This window comes from Bufo gargarizans, chromosome 5 (genome assembly GCF_014858855.1).
Source record: "Bufo gargarizans isolate SCDJY-AF-19 chromosome 5, ASM1485885v1, whole genome shotgun sequence".
In the NCBI taxonomy this organism is placed as follows: Eukaryota; Metazoa; Chordata; class Amphibia; order Anura; family Bufonidae; genus Bufo; species Bufo gargarizans.
Window position 1 is genome coordinate 288,295,773 of NC_058084.1, and position 24,892 is coordinate 288,320,664.

At 40.5% G+C, this 24,892-nt stretch overlaps 1 protein-coding gene across 1 annotated transcript in view; it reads right to left on the bottom strand.

Annotated features, from left to right (window-relative positions):
- LOC122938867 (cadherin-12-like) overlaps nt 1–24,892 on the bottom strand; it is a 159,752-nt gene that overhangs the window by 25,475 nt on the left and 109,385 nt on the right. The window contains exons 4-5 of the mRNA XM_044294716.1: nt 18,409–18,545; nt 12,940–13,061 (exon numbers count right to left, since the gene is read on the bottom strand). Of these exons, the coding sequence (XP_044150651.1) occupies nt 12,940–13,061; nt 18,409–18,545 (259 nt within the window). The remainder of the gene's footprint in view (nt 1–12,939; nt 13,062–18,408; nt 18,546–24,892) is intronic.

Consider the following 24,892-nt stretch of genomic DNA (forward strand, 5'->3'; position numbering starts at 1 on the left):
TGAAAGAAGACAAGCAGATGGAAATCACATACCGATCAAAACATTTTTTTATGTAAGCACTTTGCACAATAGGCTTCTTCACATAAAAGGACATTTTTATTATAGGATTTGCTGGCTTTTTAGAGGATCAAGAAAAAGGGTAAACAAAAGCAAGCAAAGGAAAGTGAAATTTAGGTAACATTTACAGTGCAACCATGGTCTTCAGTGAAACTACTATATGTAGTACCGATTAGCTAGCCGACAGTCCCAACTTACAAGATTACACTATAGAAAGCAACACATTGCAACTAAATATTTGAAACTTTGTTTTTTTCTATTTCTATTTAATTGAAAGTCTATTTTGGGGAAAAATATTTTGTTTCTAAAATTTGTATTGTTTTGTGATGTTATTCCTCAGGATAGGTGATCAATATCAGATCGGTGGGGGGTTCATTAAGCAGGTGCCAGAAACTATACAGTTCACGGAGCTGGAAGCAGAACGTTCCATACACTATGTAGTGGATGTGTAATGTGAATGAAAGCTAAGCTACAGTATACCAGAGACTGATATGTTCTGACACCATTCCTGCCCAAAACCGCTGATCAATTTGATATTGATGATCTATCCTGTGGCCCAGACAGCCATTTAATGATGTCTTACTTGTGCATATATATATACACTGAGCAAAAATATAAACGCAACACCTTCGGTTTTGCTCCCATTTTGCATGAGCTAAACTCAAAGATCTGAAACATTTTCTACATACAAAAAATATCTGTCTAAATGTGTGTTAGTTAGCACTTCTCCTTTGCAGAGATAATCCATCCCATATCATAGGTGTGGCATATCAGGGCAAATGCTCACATTCAATGGCATCTGGCACGTTGGAGAGGTGTTTTGTTCACGGATGAGTCCCGGTTTTCACTGTTCAGGGCAGATGGCAGACAGTGTGTGTGGCATAGTGTGGGTGAGCTGGCTTCAACGTTGTGGATCAAGTGGCCCATGGTGGCGGTGGGGTTATGGTATTGGCAGGCATTTTTTATGGACATCGAACACAGGTGCATTTTAAAGATGGCATTTTGAATGCACAGAGAGACCGTGACAAGATCCTGAGGCCCATTGTTGTGCCATTCATCCACAGCCCCATATTGCAAGGATCTGTACCCAATTCCTGGAAGCTAAAAACATCCCAGTTCTTGCATGGCCAGCATACTCACCAGACATGTCACCCATTGAGTATGTTTGAAATGCTCTGGATCGGCGTATACAACAGCGTGTTCCAGTTCCTGCCAATATTCTGCAACTTTGCACAGCTATTGAAGAGGAGTGGACCAACATTCCACAGGCCACAATCAACAACCTGATCAACTCTATGCAACGGAGATGTGTTGCACTGCATGAGACAAATTGTGACCACACCAGATACTGACTGGTTTTCTGACACCCCCCACCCCTCCCCCAGTAAGACAAAACTGTGCACATTTCAGAGTAATCTTTTATTGTGGCACCTGTGCAATTCTCATACTGTCTAATCAGTACCTTGATATGCCACACCTATGAGGTGGGATGGATTATCTCGGCAAAGTGCTCACTAACACAGATTTAGGCCTCTTTCACACTACCGTATTGGTATTTCAGTGTTTTGCGGTCCATTTTTCATCCGTTGTTCCGTTTTATTTTGTTTCGTTGTGTTTCCGTTTACGTTCCATTTTTCTGTATGGCATATACAGTATACAGTAATTACATAGAAAAATTGGGCTGGGCATAACATTTTCAATAGATGGTTTCACAAAAACGGAACGGATACAGAAGACATACAGATGCATTTCCGTATGTGTCCCGTTTTTTTTGCGGACCCATTGACTTGAATGGAGCAACGGAACGTGATTTGCGGGCAATAATAGGACATGTTATATCTTTCAACGAAACGGAAAAATGGAAAGTACATTCCGTTTTTTTTTTGCAGGACCATTGAAATGAATGGTTCCGTATACGGACCGCATACGGAACGCAAAAAATGGCCCACAGGGCGGAAAAAAAAAGGTAGTGTGATAGAGGCTTTAGGCAGATTTGTAAACAATATTTGAGAGTAATGGGTCTTTTGTGTATGTAGAAAATGTTTCAGATCTTTGAATTCAGCTCATGCAAAATGGGAGCAAAACTGAAAGTGTTGCATTAATATTTTTGCTCAGTATATATATACAGTACAGACCAAAAGTGTGGACACACCTTCTCATTCAAAGAGTTTTCTTTATTTTCATGACTATGAAAATTGTAGATTCACACTGAAGGCATCAAAACTATGAATTAACACATGTGGAATTATATACATAACAAAAAAGTGTGAAACAACTGAAAATATGTCATATTCTAGGTTCTTCAAAGTAGCCATCTTTTGCTTTGATTACTGTTTTGCACACTCTTGGCATTCTCTTGATGAGCTTCAAGAGGTAGTCTTCTGAAATGGTTTTCACAGGTGTGCCCTGTCAGGTTTAATAAGTGGGATTTCTTGCCTTATAAATGGGGTTGGGACCATCAGTTGCGTTGTGGAGAAGTCAGGTGGATACACAGCTGATAGTCCTACTGAATAGACTGTTAGAATTTGTATTATGGCAAGAAAAAAGCAGCTAAGTAAAGAAAAACGAGTGGCCATCGTTACTTTAAGAAATGAAGGTCAGTCAGTCCGAAAAATTGGGAAAACTTTGAAAGTGTCCCCAAGTGCAGTCACAAAAAACATCAAGCGCTACAAAGAAACTGGCTCACATGCGGACCGCCCCAGGAAAGGAAGACCAACAGTCACCTCTGCTGCGGAGGATAAGTTCATCTGAGTCACCAGCCTCAGAAATAGCAGGTTAACAGCAGCTCAGATTAGAGACCAGGTCAATGCCACACAGATTTCTAGCAGCAGACACATCTCTAGAACAACTGTTAAGAGGAGACTGTGTGAATCAGGCCTTTATGGTAGAATATCTGCTAGGAAACCACTGCTAAGGACAGGCAACAAGCAGAAGAGACTTGTTTGGGCTGAAGAACACAAGGAATGGACATTAGACCAGTGGAAATCTGTGCTTTGGTCTGATGAGTCCAAATTTGAGATCTTTCGTTCCAACAACTGTCTTTGTGTGACACAGAAAAGGTGAACGGATGGACTCTACATGCCTGGTTCCCACCGTGAAGCATGAAGGAGGAGGTGTGATGGTGTGGGGGTGCTTTGCTGGTGACATTGTTGGGGATTTATTCAAAATTTAAGGCATACTGAACCAGCATGGCTACCACAGCATCTTGCAGCGGCATGCTATTCCATCTGGTTTGTGTTTAGTTGGACCATCATTTTTTTTTTCAACAGGAAAATGACCCCAAACACACCTCCAGGCTGTGTAAGGGCTATTTGACCATGAAGGAGAGTGATGGGGCGCTGTGCCAGATGACCTGGCCTCAACAGTCACCGGACCTGAAACCAATCGAGATGGTTTGGGGTGACCTGGAACGCAGAGTAAAGGCAAAAGGGCCAACAAGTGCTAAGCATCTCTGCAAATTCCTTCAAGACTGTTGGAAGACCATTTCAGGTGACTACCTCTTGAAGCTCATCAAGAGAATGCCAAGAGTGTGCAAAGCAGTAATCAAAGCAAAAGGTGGCTACTTTGAAGAACCTAGAATATGACATATTTTCAGTTGTTTCACACTTTTTTGTTATGTATATAATTCCACATGTGTTAATTCATAGTTTTGATGCCTTCAGTGTGAATCTACAATTTTCATAGTCATGAAAATAAAGAAAACTCTTTGAATGAGAAGGTGTGTCCAAACTTTTGGTCTGTACTGTATATATATATATATATATATATATATATATAATGCTTAGAAAAGTATTCATACCCCTTTAATAACTAAAAATCTGAAAAGTGTTTCATCCATTTGTATTCAGCCCCCAGTACTTTGATACCCTTAAATAAAATCCAGTGTGACCAATTTCCTTCAGAAGTCACCTAATTAGTAAATAGACTTGACCTGTCCTATATAGTTTCAGTATAACTACAGCTGTTCTCTGAAGGCCTCAGAGATAACATTAGTGATCAAACAGCATAATGGAAAATAAGGGACACACCAGACAGGTCAGGGATGAAGTGGAGAAGTATAAAGCAGGATTAGGCTGCAAAAGACTTGAGACTGGGGTAGAGGTTCAACATTCAGCAGGACAACGGCCCTAAACATACAGCCAGAGCTATAATGCATTTGTTTAGATCAAACTATATTCATGTGTTAGAATGGCTAAGTCAAAGACTTAAATCTGATTGAAAATTGCTGTTCACAGACGCTTTCCATCCAATCTGACTGAGCTTGAGCTATTTTGCAAAGATGACTGGGTCCTACAAAGACTGGTCCTACAAAGTATTGAATCAGGGGGGCTGAATAGATATGCACATCCCACTTTCCAGATTTTTATTTATTAAAGTTTTTGAAAATCATTGTCTTTTTACTCCACACACACTTGCTATTTTGTGTTGTCTATCACATAAAATCCCAATGAAATACATTTGTTTTCCGGTGTAACGTGAAAAAATGTGGAAAAGTTCAAGGGGTATGAGTACTGTTTCAAGGCGTATGTGCATTCTTTTATACATATATTTTACACACAATGAATGGTGGTCTATAGCATTGTAAAAATGTAATATATATATATATATATATATATATATATGTATGTATAACTATAAGCATAGGCAAATACTGGATATTTAAAGAGAAACTGTCAACATGAAAAAGCACTCTGCAGGCAGCATGTTAAATAGCAGGAGGAGCTGAGCAGATTGATATACAGATTTCTGGGAAATAATGTATTAAAACTTGCAATTTATTAATTTAAATCTCTGCTCATTTTAAGCATAGTAACCATGTAAGCAGACTTATCAGTGATTTACAACCTCCCCTGTGTGACTGTGTATACAGAGATGACTATCAGTCCTTGATAAGATCACCCACATGGCTACTGAGATCAGAATGAGCTGAGAATTAAGAAGAACCTGTCACCATAAAATGCAGTGCAATCCACAAGCAGCATGTTCTAGATTTCAGAGAGAAGCACCTACCCTTAACCTCTTCCTGCACCTGGATGTAACTGTATGTCCAGGTTAGCAGTAACTTAGCTCCCCTGGATGCATAGTTACGTCCCAATTGGTAAATGAGGCTGTGACATTAGAAAGCATCACAACATTGGAGTCTCCACATGGATAGCGGAGACTCCAGAGCAAGTGACAAGAGGGCAATCAGAGTGGTTCCTTGTTGGCGATTGCTCTGATTGGTTAGTCTGTACAGATTGTGTTGCCCCCTGCTGCCCTCTTAGTGCCCACTTTGTTCACCATGCTCTAAATATACCATATGGCAAGCTGAACATTAGTGCACTTTTCAATATATTTACAGCATGCAGATTGCAGAAGCTTAGATAGTGAGCTGACACCATTCTGCAATAGAGGAGATTAGTGCTGGCACCAATCCTGGCTGTTTAAAGAGAATATGTAACATATATTTTTTTTCTGCTAGTTAAAAACAGATAGAAAACCAGATGGAAAAATTATTTAAACTATGTTTAACATTTAAACATGATTTAAACAAAAGGTCATTAAACAATCATTTTCCTATTCAATTTAACCCATTAGATGTCATGGTCAGTAGTGACAAGGACCTGTAATTGGTTTACAGAGGAAAGGAGCTCTTTGTCTCCCTCATGCGGCACCTGCAACGCAATCGCAGTTTCCTGTTGCCATAGCAGCCAGAGGCTCTAAAAAGTCCTTAGGGCTTGTTGTGTGCTGAAGCCTACCAGGCAAGGGTCTGATAGTGCCAAGGGTTAGTGTAAAACTGACGGGTACAATGCATTGCAATAGATGACTATTGTACCAGCAAACAGACAACTGTATCTTTAATTCACCAAGAGGGACTTAAAAAATTGTGAAAAATAATAATAGTAATAAACATAAAAAAAAATGTCAAGTAGAAAATATTGATTTTTCCACTCATTTAAATTGGTTTAAAAATGAAAAATAAAATAAACTACTTAATAAAAAAGTGATTTTATGATGCAAAAGTAGGAAACATGAGAAAACTCTATAAATTTGGTATCAGCATATATTTATCGACCCACAGAATAAAGTTATCATACAGTATTTATGGCATGCAGAACCCTTTAAAAAATAAAAATAAAACTCTGACAGAATTGCAATTTGTGTTTACCTTATCTCCCAAAAAATCTAATTAAAAGGGATCAAACAGTCATTTGTATCCCAAAATATTACCAATAAAAACTACAATGTGTCCCATAAAACAAAGCCCTCAGACAGGTATGTTGGTGAACAAATGCTATACAGTATATGGCGATGCAAAATATAACTGATTTTGAATAAAAGATTTTGTGATGCAAAGGTAGTAAAACATAAAAACTATAAACTATAAAAACTACCAATTTTGGATCGCCATATTTGTATTGACCCACAGAATGAAGTTATCATGTCATATATACCATATAAAGAACACCTTATAAATAAAAATAAACATTAACTGAAACATTGACAGAATTGCAGTTTTTGCCCACCTCGTTCCCAAAAACTTTAATAAAAAGTGTTCAAAAAGTCATATATACCCCAAAATGGTATTGATAAAAATTAATGTCCATCCTGCCAAAAATAAGCCCTCAGACAGCTAGGCTAGCAGAAAAATAAAAATGTTATGGATTTTAGCTGTGATGAGCCAATCAAAGTTTATGAAGTGGACTTCGATCTGAATTTCAGGAAAAATTTGATTAGTCACAAAGCTAAATTTCCTGGCGCTTCATGGTAACAAATTAATTTTTCCTTAAATAGTGGTAAAAAACTAAAAAATACACACTCATTTTCTCCATTTGCTCATGGACAGGCCGTTGCATCCATGTTGATTGAAGAAAACCCACTAAATCTCATGTGCGCCATGATGGCTTCTCCACTAGCAAATGTATTTTTTTTGCTTTCAACCTCTGATTAACCCGTAAAAGGATTGTGTGGCTTTTGAGGGGTTCAATGATGGGTGGTGTCGCAATCACTGTTCCCCATCATTGTACCCACTACTTGCAGTGGAATGTGAATTGTAATGAAGTAGTTTGTAACAATTTAAATTTCTTTGTGAACTTCGTCCAAATCAAATTTTTGATAACTTTGCTTATCTCTATATGTTAGTATACAGCGATACAAAGTTTATCAAATTTTTAATAAAAAATTATTTTGTAATGCTGAAGTAATAAAACATGAAAAAACATTATAGGTTTTTATCACCTTAATTGTATTAAGCAACACAGAATAAACTTATTGGGGGAGATTTATCAAACTGGTCTAAAGTAGACCTGGCTTAGTTGCCCATAAGAACCAATCGGATTCTATCTTTCATTTTCCACAGGAGCTGTGAGTAATGAAAGGTGGAATCTGAATGGTTGCTATGGGCAACTAAGCCAATTCTACTTTACACGAGTTTGATAAATCTCCCCCATTATATCATAGATACTGCATGGTGTATAAAATATACAAAAAAATGATATAATTTGCCTACCTCACATCCTTAAAAATTAGATAAAAAGCTATCAAAAAGTCAGATGTACCCAAAAATGGTGCCAATGAAAACTACAGGTTGTTGCAGAAAAAATGAGAACTCCCACAGCTCAGTCAATGCAAAAGATAAAACAGTTATGGCTCTTAAAAACCATTTCAGCCAATCCCATATTAAAAGATTCAGATGTCTTCTGAGTTCTGTCATGTGCCAGTACAGCAGTTTACAACCACATATGAGGTGTTGCCATATTCAGAAGAAAATGCATACAAAACTATGAAGTGTTTTTACTCTTGTTACCCCTATTGAACATGAAAAATCTGGGGCTAAAAATATGTAATTTTTCATTTTCACATCAAAGTGTTTCTAATTTATACAAAACACCTGTGGGGTCACTCAGTTAACCCCTTGGTAAATTTTTTGAGTGGTATCGTTTCCAAAATGTCATGGGATGTCATGGGACTTCGATGAATAACTACGGGATTAGATTTTTGAACTTGAAAACTATTTAAAAACTTGGTTTCCGATGTTGGCTTCTGTACCGAGGTACAAATCAGTACCAAAGCCAACTTCGGATACTGGTTTTAAAATGTTTTTCAAGTTTAATAATTCAAAGACCGAAGTTATTCACTGAAGTATTGCAAGACGTTGGTGATAACTCACTTTGCCTCGCCGGAGCCCATACATTTTGATACTGTACGGAGACGGATCTCCATACAGCATTAAAACAAAGCATACATTTTCACATATCATGGCAATGCAGTAGTAGAGATTAGTTTATGTATTGCAACTTTATGTTCATTTTCAATGTAATTAATTGTGATCAAATAAAGCACTAACTGCCTTTCTAATTAAAATCACTGAGCAGTACCAAAACTGGTATTGTGAGAAAAACTTGGATGCCAAATCCAATCAGTTCTATAAAGTGATTGTTCAACTCATCTCCATGAATATAAGATATAATGCAGCCACAAATTCATGTATGATGTATATATCTGTGTTTTTGGGTCTATTTCATCCATCTGCATGACTATATTTGAGAATGCATTTCTCTCTCCCCGTCCCCTGAGTAGACCGTCTGTCTCCGATGTCACAGCTTTGCTGTATACTCGGAGTCAGGTGAATCTCAGAATCAGATGAATCTTCGTCTGCGCCTCCTTCTCTGTCATAGTATGTACATAGTGACACGTTTGCTGCAGAAAGAAACTGCAGCAACCATTTCTGTCTACTGGTAACTGCATTATTTTAGAGGTAATAAAGCTGGAAAGACTGAGCTTTGAAGGTATTTCTGGATAACTGCTTTGATCTCCTCTGTGTCATATGTGATAAAAAGTGATAGGGGCAAATTATATATAACTACAAACCGGATTCCAAAAAAGTTGGGACACTATACAAATCGTGAAAAAAAACTGAATGCAATGATGTGGAGATGGCAAATGTCAATATTTTATTTGTAATAGAACGTAGATGACAGATCAAACGTTTAATCCGAGTAAATGTATCATTTTAAAGGAAAAATATGTTGATTCAAAATTTCACGGTGTCAACAAATCCCAAAAAAGTTGGGACAAGTAGCAATAAGAGGCTGGAAAAAGTAAATTTGAGCATAACGAAGAGCTGGAAGACCAATTAACACTAATTAGGTCAATTGGCAACATGATTGGGTATAAAAAGAGCTTCTCAGAGTGGCAGTGTCTCTCAGAAGCCAAGATGGGTAGAGGATCACCAATTCCCACAATGTTGCGCAGAAAGATAGTGGAGCAATATCAGAAAGGTGTTACCCAGCAGAAAATTGCAAAGACTTTGCATCTATCATCATCAACTGTGCATAACATCATCCGAAGATTCAGAGAATCTGGAACAATCTCTGTGCGTAAGGGTCAAGGCCGTAAAACCATACTGGATGCCCGTGATCTACGGGCCCTTAAACGACACTGCACCACAAACAGGAATGCTACAGTAAAGGAAATCACAGAATGGGCTCAGGAATACTTCCAGAAACCATTGTCAGTGAACACAATCCACCGTGCCATCCGCCGTTGCCAGCTGAAACTCTACAGTGCAAAGAAGAAGCCATTTCTAAGCAAGATCCACAAGCTCAGGAGTTTTCACTGGGCCAGGGATCATTTAAAATGGAGTGTGGCAAAATGGAAGACTGTTCTGTGGTCAGACGAGTCACGATTCGAAGTTCTTTTTGGAAATCTGGGACGCCATGTCATCCGGACCAAAGAGGACAAGGACAACCCAAGTTGTTATTAACGCTCAGTTCAGAAGCCTGCATCTCTGATGGTATGGGGTTGCATGAGTGCGTGTGGCATGGGCCGCTTGCATGTCTGGAAAGGCACCATCAATGCAGAAAAATATATTCAGGTTCTAGAACAACATATGCTCCCATCCAGACGTCATCTCTTTCAGGGAAGACCCTGCATTTTTCAACAAGATAATGCCAGACCACATTCTGCATCAATCACAACATCATGGCTGCGTAGGAGAAGGATCCTGGTACTGAAATGGCCAGTCTGCAGTCCAGATCTTTCACCTATAGAGAACATTTGGCGCATCATAAAGAGGAAGGTGCAACAAAGAAGGCCCAAGACGATTGAACAGTTAGAGGCCTGTATTAGACAAGAATGGGAGAGCATTCCTATTTCTAAACTTGAGAAACTGGTCTCCTCGGTCCCCAGACGTCTGTTGAGTGTTGTAAGAAGAAGGGGAGATACCACACAGTGGTGAAAATGGCCTTGTCCCAACTTTTTGGGGATTTGTTGACACCATGAAATTTGACATATTTTTCCCTTAAAATGGTACATTTTCTCAGTTTAAACTTTTGTTCCGTGATTTATGTTCTATTCTGAATAAAATATTAGAAGTTGGCACCTCCACATCATTGCATTCAGTATTTATTCACGATTTGTATAGTGTCCCAACTTTTTGGGAATCCGGTTTGTACAATATATGGACAAGCATAGTGGCATTGCATTGACAGCAACAGATGGTAACTGATTGTTTCATTAACTTGTTATTTTTCTTCAGTGAAAAAAAAAAAAAAGAAAAAGAAAAGGCAATGAAGCCAATACAGAAAAGAGCCCTATTTTATATATATATATATATATATATATATATATATATTTTTTTTTTTTATATCATCAATATAGCCATATCAAGGTTTGCATTTTGGGGTACATATAATTTCACATTTTTATTAATTTTTCGGAGGGATTTTATTTTGAACTTGTATAACTTCCGCAAGGGAGCTTATAGATATGATCATTAAGGCTGCTTACTGTATGTAGTGCCGTGTATTGCCTCCATAATCCTCCAGAATCTCCTGGTAGGTTTATGCCTCTAGCAGTCCCTAACAGACTCATGTTAAGTATATGGCAGACCCAGTGGCTATTATTAAAGGGGTTGTGGATGGGGAGTTGGTAACCCCCTTAATTACCTGTTTCCCAGCAATGTATCCTTGCTCCTTCCCCTAAACATATGGACAATCGCTGGCTGCTGTGGTAACTGGATCCCCTTGCATCAAGTGACCATTTTTCATGATGTAAGGGGAGCCATTCCCCGCTGTGGTCAGTGATTTGCTACAGGCTACATTAAACTGAATATTTTCAACAAGGGAGTGCAGCAAAGCAGACCAGAAAGTTGATAAGTAAGTTTCTCTTTATAGGTCCGGCCAAGTGGGGGGTTTGCCAAAAATCTGCACCCATTTTTGCACAACCCCTTTAAGCCCTGTCTTCCCCCCACAAGGTGATCACTGGTTGTTCATGGGGGTTACGGAGGGAGCAACATCTAATAGGTTAAATGGCAAGACCAATCCTGGCCATAGAGTTGGAGCCTGGCTGTTTTTAAATTTGATGTTCTGCCTTGGCACCCTGGGGAATATACCAATTAAGTGGTGCTTTTTTTTAAATATCCATATGATATAATTGGACTACTACATGTACAGTATAAAAACTAGCAAAGACAGAAATCTGAGGCACTGTCCATGGCAATAGTTATACTAAAACTTAATTTTTTTTCAATGTAACATGAAAAAAAATAACCACTTTTTACAAAACTACAGAAGATAAGAGGAGTTAGGAAGATAACTGGGAGTTACATAGTAACATAGTACATAAGGCCGAAAAAAGACATTTGTCCATCCAGTTCGGACAGTTATCCTGCAAGTTGATCCAGAGGAAGGCAAAAAAAAAAAAACCTGTGAGGTAGAAGCCAATTTTCTCCACTTTAGGGGAATAAAAAATTCCTTCCCGACTCCAATCAGGCAATCAGAATAACTCCCTGGATCAACGACCCCTCTCTAGTAGCTATAGCCTGTAATATTATTAAGCTCCAGAAATACGTCCAGGCCCCTCTTGAATTCCTTTATTGTACTCACCATCACCACCTCCTCAGGCAGAGAGTTCCAGAGTCTCACTGCTCTTACCGTAAAGAATCCTTTTCTATGTTTGTGTACAAACCTTCTTTCCTCCAGACGCAGAGGATGTCCCCTCGTCACAGTCACAGTCCTGGGGATAAATAGCTGATGGGATAGATCTCTGTACTGACCCCTGATATATTTATACATATTAATTAGATCTCCCCTCAGTCATCTTTTTTCTAAAGTGAATAACCCTAATTTTAATAATCTGTTACTGAGTGTTTTTCTATTTAGTATGTACGGGTGACTTGCATTTTTCCTTCCCATGTGCATAACTTTACATTTATCAGTGTTAAACCTCATCTGCCACTTATCTGCCCAAGCCTCCAATCTATCCAGATCCCTCTGTAGTAGTATACTGTCCTCATCAGTGTAAATTACTTTACACAGTTTAGTGTCATCTGCGAAAATTGATACTTTACTATGCAAGCCTTCTACAAGATCATTAATAAATATATTGAAGAGAATAGGGCCCAATACTGACCCCTGAGGTACCCCACTAGTGACAGTGACCCAATCTGAGTATGTACCGTTAATAACCACCCTCTGTTTTCTATCACTGAGCCAGTTACTTACCCACATACAGATGTTTTCTCCCAGTCCGAGCATTCTCATTTTATATACTAACCTTTTATGTGGTACAGTGTCAAATGCTTTGGAGAAGTCCAAATATACGACATCCATTGATTCGCCGCTGTCAAGTCTAGAACTTACCTCCTCATAGAAACTGATTAAATTAGTCTGACATGACCGATCCCTCACGAAGCCATGCTGATATGGCGTTATTTGCTTATTTCAGTTGAGATGCTCTAAGATAGCATCTCTCAGAAAACCTTCAAACAGTTTACCCACAACAGATGTTAAACTTACCGGCCTATAGTTTCCAGGCTCTGTTTTGGAGTTAGATGGAAACAATTATTTATCATTAAAAATATGAGCAAAATAATGTAAATCTCAATGAAATTTACTTTACCTGTCCTGGTTTGGCACTTTCACATACAGACGTTTCATATGGTATTGTCACCTCAGGGGCAAATTCATTGACATCTAGAATATGTATGATGACATTGACTGAACTGGTTAATTGTGGATTACCTATAGACGACAATTTATATATTGTTATGTTCATTGTATTGTGTATTTGTCACACCAAATGGTTCATTAACATTTATGTCTTTTTTCATAAAACTCCTTTACATAGGTCCTTTTGGAGCATAGGTAATACACATGGGTTCCAAAACTCAGGATCCAGTTCTAGTAACCAGAGCAGGAGGCCAATGCACGGAGTAGCTCTTCCTTCCAAAGATCTGGTTTGTACATCACAATTCATTAGTGCAATAAAAAGGAGTGTTTCGTTATCTTATGACCGATGGTAAGTATTTGGCAATAAAAATTACATTAGTGGTAACGATTTAACCACATAAATTATCAAAAGTTATCAAACACAATGCTTTTTCTTCTTCCGTGGGAAGAGTGTTGTGATTTTATAGCAATGCAAATTGAAGAAATGACAATAAAATATTCAGTTTACAATAAAAGACATTACAAGCTTTCCATGGATTAGTGTTCATTAACTAATAAAATATTTATTCAAGTTTCAGATAAGTTTGGATTTTAAGTGACATTTTTTTTTTTTTTACTAACAACTTTTTCGTATATGTTTTATTTTTTTAACTTTATTTTGAAAAAAAATGCAGCAAAAGATATAAGCACAGTTGCATCTTGATATATTCTCTGCTATTGCAATTGTGGTTGGAAAATATTACAAACAATTACAAAAAAAACTGTTAACATACCTAATATAAATATCTATAAATAGAGGTATATGAAATATAATTGTAGATATTTGTGTATTGTTTTATGTACTGGCAGAATACAACTTTTAATTATCACTAAGTATTAATGCATAATGGAGCATTATATATTTTATGATATGATAGCTTGTAGTTCTTTCTATTCCATAGCACTACATTATTATATGTTACAATAGACTGCTGCACATACATTTATTTATTTTTTATTCAAATAAAACATTTGTATTATTTTATTTAAACATTTTTATTCATGTATGATGTATATATACAGGGAGTGCAGAATTATTAGGCAAGTTGTATTTTTGAGTATTAATTTTATTATTGAACAACAACCATGTTTTCAATGAACCCAAAAAACTCATTAATATCAAAGCTGAATATTTTTGGAAGTAGTTTTTAGTTTGTTTTTAGTTTTAGCTATTTTAGGGGGATATCTGTGTGTGCAGGTGACTATTACTGTGCATAATTATTAGGCAACTTAACAAAAAACAAATATATACCCATTTCAATTATTTATTTTTACCAGTGAAACCAATATAACATCTCAACATTCACAAATGAACATTTCTGACATTCAAAAACAAAACAAAAACAAATCAGTGACCAATATAGCCACCTTTCTTTGCAAGGACAGTCAAAAGCCTGCCATCCATGGATTCTGTCAGTGTTTTGATCTGTTCACCATCAACATTGCATGCAGCAGCAACCACAGCCTCCCATACACTGTTCAGAGAGGTGTACTGTTTTCCCTCCTTGGACGCGTGTGATGGAGCATTGTCCTGCATGAAAATCATGTTTTTCTTGAAGGATGCAGACTTCTTCCTGTACCACTGCTTGAAGAAGGTGTCTTCCAGAAACTGGCAGTAGGACTGGGAGTTGAGCTTGACTCCATCCTCAACCCGAAAAGGCCCCACAAGCTCATCTTTGATGATACCAGCCCAAACCAGTACTCCACCTCCACCTTGCTGGCGTCTGAGTCGGACTGGAGCTTTCTGCCCTTTACCAATCCAGCCACGGGCCCATCCATCTGGCCCATCAAGACTCACTCTCATTTCATCAGTCCATAAAACCTTAGAAAAATCAGTCTTGAGATATTTCTTGGCCCAGTCTTGACGTTTCAGCTTGTGTGTCTTGTTCAGTGCTGGTCGTCTTTCAGCCTTTCTTATCTTGGCCATGTCTTTGAGTATTGCACACCTTGTGCTTTTGGGCACTCCAGTGATGTTGCAGCTCTGAAATATGGACAAAATGGTGGCAAGTGGCATCTTGGCAGCTGCACGCTTGACTTTTCTCAGTTCATGGGCAGTTATTTTGCGCCTTGGTTTTTCCACATGCTTCTTGCGACCCTGTTGACTATTTTGAATGAAACGCTTGATTGTTCGATGATCACGCTTCAGAAGCTTTGCAATTTTAAGAGTGCTGCATCCCTCTGCAAGATATCTCACTATTTTTGACTTTTCTGAGCCTGTCAAGTCCTTGTTTTGACCCATTTTGCCAAAGGAAAGTAAGTTGCCTAATAATTATGCACACCTGATATAGGGTGTTGATGTCATTAGACCACACCCCTTCTCATTACAGAGATGCACATCACCTAATATGCTTAATTGGTAGTAGGCTTTTAAGCCTATACAGCTTGGAGTAAGACAACATGCATAAAGAGGATGATGTGGTAAAAATACTCATTTGCCTAATAATTCTGCACTCCCTGTATGAAAATCCAGATGAAGACAAATCCTTATCCTTTGTTCACACTGGAGAAATTGCCATTCCCTTGTTGTCCCCAGTCATATCTGATGACAAGAAGAATATACTTTGCACTATTCTTGTTGTTAAAAAAAGAAAATGCAAGGATCTCATAATTCAATGGGGTTCATAACCTTTGTTGGTATCCATGTGAAAATGTATCTGGCCTAGCTGTTATGGCTCCAATATAAATGAAAGATCCGATGTTAGTGCGGTCATAGCCTTAAAAATGGTTTTCCCTGGTATTAAGACCAAAGTGGTCCCAGTTAAATTTTGACTTTGGTGGACTACCTTCTTACCCTAATGCTAGGTTATTTCCTATTTCATTTTTAATGTATAGCTTTCCCAAAGCATAGATAAAGTTTATATTATTTCAGAATGCACTGTATAAACTATTCCACATTATATTCTTCTACAAGACTTAAGCGTGATAGTATTCTGATAAGCATGCCGAATATTTACTGAAGAGGCTAAAGTCTGACAGAACCAGCATACCACTGTGCTGTCACATGCAGATGAAGAAGTTGCCTGCAGGAGTCTTTCGTTTTCTGTATATGTGATTCTAATAGGAATCAAATACAAACACCTCCACAGACATCTAACATTGCATAAAGAGTAGATCCCATCTGTCATAATCATGAATATTTTATAGTCATAAAAATAATTTCAGTCTGTGACTGTCAAGTATGGTTTGGGAACAGAAAGTGTGTCAGTAAAACACTTGGCAAATCCATACTAAAACTTCTGACACATGCAATAATATCTTCATCCGGAGGCAAAACATTGCATTAATATTTAGTTGGAAGTGTTGTGTTAGAATTGCCTTTCAGCTGTATCTTTAGGATTACATTCTTTTGTCAAGTAAAATTTGTGTCAAAGCTTACTTAAATGTAACGTTTCCCTCATTGTAGAACAAGTTCTAAAGTTCATGGAAAACTGCAATAGTAGTTTTCCAAAACAAATGTGATGAAATAGCATTTACCATCAATCACAGATGCCCTACAGCAATACAAGGCACATAGGCAAGGCAGGCCTTTGAAGATTAGACACCCAGTCTATGTTTGTTAGATGCTGGAAGACGTGGGATTGTTTATGGTGCTGTTTTCATAGTTGCAAATGAAGCTCCTAGAAGATGAATTTGTGTAGCAAAAAAAAACATGATCTAAAGAGCATCTTGAATTTCATTACGACTGTCAGTGTAAGCCTTCATGTGACAATGAACAAATTTATGAGATGTTTTCACCCTTATCTGTATATGTAGTTGGCCTATAAAAGTGGCATGAAGTGGAAAATGATAAAGAAACAAAAGTAATTACTATAAAATGAACATAAATCGCCAGGCATAACAGATGGACTGCAGTATTTCATTAATATGCACTGGATGCAACCTTGTAACATTTTGAAGAAAACAATGTCTGTGATATTTCTTAAGGAACATTCCCAGTAGCAACTGGATATTTGTTTTATTATTTTATTAAAGAATATGTCAGTTGGATAAAATATTTTAGAAAAACAGCAAAAATAACCTTCTGCCCCTAACGAGCAGTACTTTCTCCATCAATCCACCATGCTTACCAGGTCCCCGATGCTTTCTGCTTCCTGTTCTCTCTCAACACACACAACATGGTCCTTTGGCAAAGCACTAGTTGTCAGGTCACCACTGCAACCAGTGAGTGACTCAACAATTATTTCCTGGGTGTCAAAAGGGACTAGTTTGTATAGACCAGCAGGGGACCCAGTATACATCAGAATGACGTCTGTTCTTGAGGTGACTGTGCTGCTTGTTTTACTTTTTTCAACCATTCCTTCCCATTTGCTATGATTTATTTTTTATTTTTTTATCTACTTAAGAACCCCTCTAAATTCTTTAAAATAAGTCCTGTCACCTCTCCTGATATGTCTGTATTAGAAACTACTTTAAATGCATTCCTCATGTAATAACATTTCTGGAGCACGTTTTCTTATAAGTCTGTGTTGTGCTATTTCTTTATTTTTCCTTCTAGAAGTTATGAAAGAATTGCCAGGAATCTGCAATGATGGTCCATCTGGGTGTTACCAGTTAGAGGTGTGTCCCTGCACAGTCTGCCAAAATCCAATTAGTGATGCCAGTGTCAGACTGTTCAGTGACATGCTCCAACCAGCACCACTCAGTTGGACCTTTATTGCAGACTGCTTGCAATTCATTCATAACTTCTAGTAGAAATTTTGAAGGAATGGTACAACGTAGAATTATAGGAAAAGTTGCTTCAGAATTGTTTAAACATGGGAAAAGCAATTAGATAGACAGAGGTGACAAAAACATTTGTTTTCTAAAAATCAACAAACTTCTGATGAACAGAACACACAAAACTTTCTACGACTAATATACTAATATACTGCATATGAATATAGCCTTAGGCCCCTTGCAGACGAGCGAGTCGGGATTATGTCCGGATGTGTTGCGGATGCGTTCATTGAAAACTGCGCAATTTTGCAAACAAAGCCATTCAGGTTTTTTTTGCGATCGCGTTCAGTTGTTTTGTTTTTATTGTGTTTTGCATGCGCGTGCTAAAAAAAGAATGTTTACAAACAACATCTCTTAGCAACCATCCGTGAAAATAGCATTGCATCCGCACTTGCTTGCGGATGCGATGCGATTTTCACGCAGCCCATTTCACTTCTATAGGGCCAGCGTTGCGCGAAAATCGCGTTCACATCATGCATTTCACCCGCAAGGAATTCTCGCGCGTGTGAAAGGGGCGTTAGAGGTGAAATAAAATTTTTGAATGAAAACAGTCATGTTTTGTAATCCTGTATTAACTTTTTTTTAAAAAAATTCTGAGATTTACTTAAATAAGTATAGTTAGAATGATTTACAGCTGGTTTTAGGAGTATGTGCCAATACTTACTAATTTTACTTGCAATTATTGATATGTTAAATTGTGCAGTGCTCTCCCGATCCAGTAATTCTTTTGTTGAGATGGTTCCCTCAGTTGGGTCAACAGAAAAATTGTCGTCGATATCACTTTTATCGTCAATATAATATCTGTTTAAGAGAAACAATTCAGCAAGTGTAAAATTCTATAACAAGACTATTATCAATTACATTATATTTTACGGCAGGTTAACTGTTTGTCATATTTCAGGTACAATCTGCTACTTCTCCTTGCTCACGCCAGGTCTAAAATTGTGGGGGTGGCATGGGCGGGGATTGGTTCGGGCTGGCAGGCCCGTCTCATTTACCATTTTCTATGCCTGTTTTAGGCGTAGAAAAAGGTTTTGTGGTTATGCATATAAAACATCTTAAAACCCAACCGTATATATGCCTTTGAGAAAGCCATAATGGCAAGACCGTTTGGGTTTTTTAGAGGTTATATACACATAACTAGGGATGAGCGAACTCGAACTGTATAGTTCGGGTTCGTACCGAATTTTGGGGTGTCCGTGACACGGACCCGAACCCGGACATTTTCGTAAAAGTCCGGGTTCGGGTTCGGTGTTCGTCGCTTTCTTCGCGCTTTTGTGACGCTTTCTTGGCGCTTTTTGAAAGGCTGCAAAGCAGCCAATCAACAAGCGTCATACTACTTGCCCCAAGAGGCCATCACAGCCATGCCTACTATTGGCATGGCTGTGATTGGCCAGAGCACCATGTGACCCAGCCTCTATTTAAGCTGGAGTCACATAGCGCCGCCCGTCACTCTGCTCTGATTAGCGTAGGGAGAGGTTGCGGCTGCGACAGTAGGGCGAGATTAGGCAGATTAACTCCTCCAAAGGACTTGATTAACTGATCGATCTGCAGCTGTGGATCATTGAGCTGCTGATCCTCAATTGCTCACTGTTTTTAGGCTGCCCAGACCGTTTGTCAGTCACATTTTTCTGGGGTGATCGGCGGCCATTTTGTGTCTTGTGGTGCGCCAGCACAAGCTGCGACCAAGTGCATTTAACCCTCAATGGTGTGGTTGTTTTTTGGCTAAAGCCTACATCAGGGTGAAGCTGTCACACCAAGTGCATTTAACCAGCAATAGTCTGTTTATTTTTTGGCCATATACTACATCAGGGGCAAGCTGCGCCTGTCACCAAGTGCATTTAACCCTCAATGGTGCGTTTGTTTTTTGGCTAAAGCCTACATCAGGGTGAAGCTGTCACACCAAGTGCATTTAACCAGCAATAGTCTGTTTATTTTTTGGCCATATACTACATCAGGGGCAAGCTGCGCCCGTCACCAAGTGCATTTAACCCTCAGTAGTGTGGTTGGTCAAGCTATCACACCAAGTGCATTTAACCAGCAATAGTCTGTTCATTTTTTGGCCATATACTAAATCAGGGGCAAGCTGCGCCCGTCACCAAGTGCATTTAACCAGCAATAGTCTGTTCATTTTTTGGCCATATACTACATCAGGGGCAAGCTGCGCCCGTCACCAAGTGCATTTAACCCTCAGTAGTGTGGTTGGTCAAGCTATCACACCAAGTGCATTTAACCCTCAGTAGTGTGGTTGGTCAAGCTATCACACCAAGTGCATTTAACCAGCAATAGTCTGTTCATTTTTTGGCCATATACTAAATCAGGGGCAAGCTGCGCCCGTCACCAAGTGCATTTAACCAGCAATAGTCTGTTCATTTTTTGGCCATATACTACATCAGGGGCAAGCTGCGCCCGTCACCAAGTGCATTTAACCCTCAGTAGTGTGGTTGGTCAAGCTATCACACCAAGTGCATTTAACCAGCAATAGTCTGTTCATTTTTTGGCCATATACTAAATCAGGGGCAAGCTGCGCCCGTCACCAAGTGCATTTAACCAGCAATAGTCTGTTCATTTTTTGGCCATATACTACATCAGGGGCAAGCTGCGCCCGTCACCAAGTGCATTTAACCCTCAGTAGTGTGGTTGGTCAAGCTATCACACCAAGTGCATTTAACCCTCAGTAGTGTGGTTGGTCAAGCTATCACACCAAGTGCATTTAACCAGCAATAGTCTGTTCATTTTTTGGCCATATACTAAATCAGGGGCAAGCTGCGCCCGTCACCAAGTGCATTTAACCAGCAATAGTCTGTTCATTTTTTGGCCATATACTACATCAGGGGCAAGCTGCGCCCGTCACCAAGTGCATTTAACCCTCAGTAGTGTGGTTGGTCAAGCTATCACACCAAGTGCATTTAACCAGCAATAGTCTGTTCATTTTTTGGCCATATACTAAATCAGGGGCAAGCTGCGCCCGTCACCAAGTGCATTTAACCAGCAATAGTCTGTTAATTTTTTGGCCATATACTACATCAGGGGCAAGCTGCGCCCGTCACCAAGTGCATTTAACCCTCAGTAGTGTGGTTGGTCAAGCTGTGACACCAAGTGCATTTAACCAGCAATAGTCTGTTCATTTTTTGGCCATATACTACATCAGGGGCAAGCTGCGCCCGTCACCAAGTGCATTTAACCAGCAATAGTGTGGTTATTTTTTGGCCATATCCCAGTCTAATTCTGTCACTAAATCCATACCGGTCACCCAGCGCCTAAATACTAGGCCTCAAATTTATATCCCGCTAAATCTCTCGTTACCGCTGTCCTGTTGTAGCTGGGAAAGTTATTTAGTGTCCGTCAAAGCACATTTTTTGTTCTGGGTTGAAGTACAATTCCCAATTTAGCAATTTCATAATTTAGTGGTTTCTGCTATATCAGAGCTATTTGAAATCTATCCCTAAAAGGGTATATAATATTCAAGGTGCACATTGGGTCATTCAGAATAACTTCACACACACCCGCTACTGTGTATTTTCAAGTCTAATTCTGTCACTAAACCCATACCTGTCACCCAGCGCCTAAATACTAGGCCTCAAATTTATATCCTGCTAAATCTCTCGTTACCGCTGTCCTGTTGTAGCTGGGAAAGTTATTTAGTGTCCGTCAAAGCACATTTTTTGTTCTGGGTTGAAGTACAATTCCCAATTTAGCAATTTCATAATTTAGTGGTTTCTGCTATATCAGAGCTATTTGAAATCTATCCCTAAAAGGGTATATAATATTCAAGGTGCACATTGGGTCATTCAGAATAACTTCACACACACCCGCTACTGTGTATTTTCAAGTCTAATTCTGTCACTAAACCCATACCTGTCACCCAGCGCCTAAATACTAGGCCTCAAATTTATATCCTGCTAAATCTCTCGTTACCGCTGTCCTGTTGTAGCTGGGAAAGTTATTTAGTGTCCGTCAAAGCACATTTTTTGTTCTGGGTTGAAATACAATTCCCAATTTAGCAATTTCATAATTTAGTGGTTTCTGCTATATCAGAGCTATTTGAAATCTATCCCTAAAAGGGTATATAATATTCAAGGTGCACATAGGGTCATTCAGAATAACTTCACACACCCGCTACTGTGCATTTCCAAATCTAATTCTGTCACTAAACCCATACCTGTCACCCAGCGCCTAAATACTAGGCCTCAAATTTATATCCCGCTAAATCTCTCGTTACCGCTGTCCTGTTGTGGCTGGGAAAGTTATTTAGTGTCCGTCAAAGCACATTTTTTGTTCTGGGTTGAAATACAATTCCCAATTTAGCAATTTCATAATTTAGTCGTTTCTGCTATATCAGAGCTATTTGAAATCTATCCCTAAAAGGGTAGATCATATTGAAGGTGCACATAGGGTCATTCAGAATAACTTCACACACACGCTTCTGTGCATTTCCAAGTCTAATTCTGTCACTAAATCCATACCGGTCACCCAGCGCCTAAATACTAGGCCTCAAATTTATATCCCGCTGAATTTGAATACAATACATTGGGCCAAATAATATATTTGTTGTTGTGGTGAACCATAACAATGAGAAAAACATCTAGTAAGGGACGCGGACGTGGACATGGTCGTGGTGGTGTTAGTGGACCCTCTGGTGCTGGGAGAGGACGTGGCCGTTCTGCCACATCCACACGTCCTAGTGTACCAACTACCTCAGGTCCCAGTAGCCGCCAGAATTTACAGCGATATATGGTGGGGCCCAATGCCGTTCTAAGGATGGTAAGGCCTGAGCAGGTACAGGCATTAGTCAATTGGGTGGCCGACAGTGGATCCAGCACGTTCACATTATCTCCCACCCAGTCTTCTGCAGAAAGCGCACAGATGGCGCCTGAAAACCAACCCCATCAGTCTGTCACATCACCCCCATGCATACCAGGGAAACTGTCTCAGCCTCAAGTTATGCAGCAGTCTCTTATGCTGTTTGAAGACTCCGCTGGCAGGGTTTCCCAAGGGCATCCACCTAGCCCTTCCCCAGCGGTGAAAGACATAGAATGCACTGACGCACAACCACTTATGTTTCCTGATGATGAGGACATGGGAATACCACCTCAGCATGTCTCTGATGATGACGAAACACAGGTGCCAACTGCTGCGTCTTTCTGCAGTGTGCAGACTGAACAGGAGGTCAGGGATCAAGACTGGGTGGAAGACGATGCAGGGGACGATGAGGTCCTAGACCCCACATGGAATGAAGGTCGTGCCACTGACTTTCACAGTTCGGAGGAAGAGGCAGTGGTGAGACCGAGCCAACAGCGTAGCAAAAGAGGGAGCAGTGGGCAAAAGCAGAACACCCGCCGCCAAGAGACTCCGCCTGCTACTGACCGCCGCCATCTGGGACCGAGCACCCCAAAGGCAGCTTCAAGGAGTTCCCTGGCATGGCACTTCTTCAAACAATGTGCTGACGACAAGACCCGAGTGGTTTGCACGCTGTGCCATCAGAGCCTGAAGCGAGGCATTAACGTTCTGAACCTGAGCACAACCTGCATGACCAGGCACCTGCATGCAAAGCATGAACTGCAGTGGAGTAAACACCTTAAAACCAAGGAAGTCACTCAGGCTCCCCCTGCTACCTCTTCTGCTGCTGCCGCCTCGGCCTATTCTGCTGCTGCCGCCTCGGCCTCTTCCTCCGCCTCTGGAGGAACGTTGGCACCTGCCGCCCAGCAAACAGGGGATGTACCACCAACACCACCACCACCACCTCCGTCACCAAGCGTCTCAACCATGTCACACGCCAGCGTTCAGCTCTCCATCTCACAAACATTTGATAGAAAGCGTAAATTCCCACCTAGCCACCCTCGATCCCTGGCCCTGAATGCCAGCATTTCTAAACTACTGGCCTATGAAATGCTGTCATTTAGGCTGGTGGACACAGACAGCTTCAAACAGCTCATGTCGCTTGCTGTCCCACAGTATGTTGTTCCCAGCCGGCACTACTTCTCCAAGAGAGCCGTGCCTTCCCTGCACAACCAAGTATCCGATAAAATCAAGTGTGCACTGCGCAACGCCATCTGTGGCAAGGTCCACCTAACCACAGATACGTGGACCAGTAAGCACGGCCAGGGACGCTATATCTCCCTAACTGCACACTGGGTAAATGTAGTGGCAGCTGGGCCCCAGGCGGAGAGCTGTTTGGCGCACGTCCTTCCGCCGCCAAGGATCGCAGGGCAACATTCTTTGCCTCCTGTTGCCACCTCCTCCTTCTCGGCTTCCTCCTCCTCTTCTTCCACCTGCTCATCCAGTCAGCCACACACCTTCACCACCAACTTCAGCACAGCCCGGGGTAAACGTCAGCAGGCCATTCTGAAACTCATATGTTTGGGGGACAGGCCCCACACCGCACAGGAGTTGTGGCGGGGTATAGAACAACAGACCGACGAGTGGTTGCTGCCGGTGAGCCTCAAGCCCGGCCTGGTGGTGTGTGATAATGGGCGAAATCTCGTTGCAGCTCTGGGACTAGCCAATTTGACGCACATCCCTTGCTTGGCGCATGTGCTGAATTTGGTGGTGCAGAAGTTCATTCACAACTACCCCGACATGTCAGAGCTGCTGCATAAAGTGCGGGCCGTCTGTTCGCGCTTCCGGCGTTCACATCCTGCTGCTGCTCGCCTGTCTGCGCTACAGCGTAACTTCGGCCTTCCCGCTCACCGCCTCATATGCGACGTGCCCACCAGGTGGAACTCCACCTTGCACATGCTGGACAGACTGTGCGAGCAGCAGCAGGCCATAGTGGAGTTTCAGCTGCAGCACGCACGGGTCAGTCGCACTACAGAACAGCACCACTTCACCACCAATGACTGGGCCTCCATGCGAGACCTGTGTGCCCTGTTGCGCTGTTTCGAGTACTCCACCAACATGGCCAGTGGCGATGACACCGTTATCAGCGTTACAATACCACTTCTATGTCTCCTTGAGAAAACACTTAGGGCGATGATGGAAGAGGAGGTGGCCCAGGAGGAGGAGGAGGAGGAGGAGGAAGAGGGGTCATTTTTAGCACTTTCAGGCCAGTCTCTTCGAAGTGACTCAGAGGGAGGTTTTTGGCAACAGCAGAGGCCAGGTACAAATGTGGCCAGCCAGGGCCCACTACTGGAGGACGAGGAGGACGA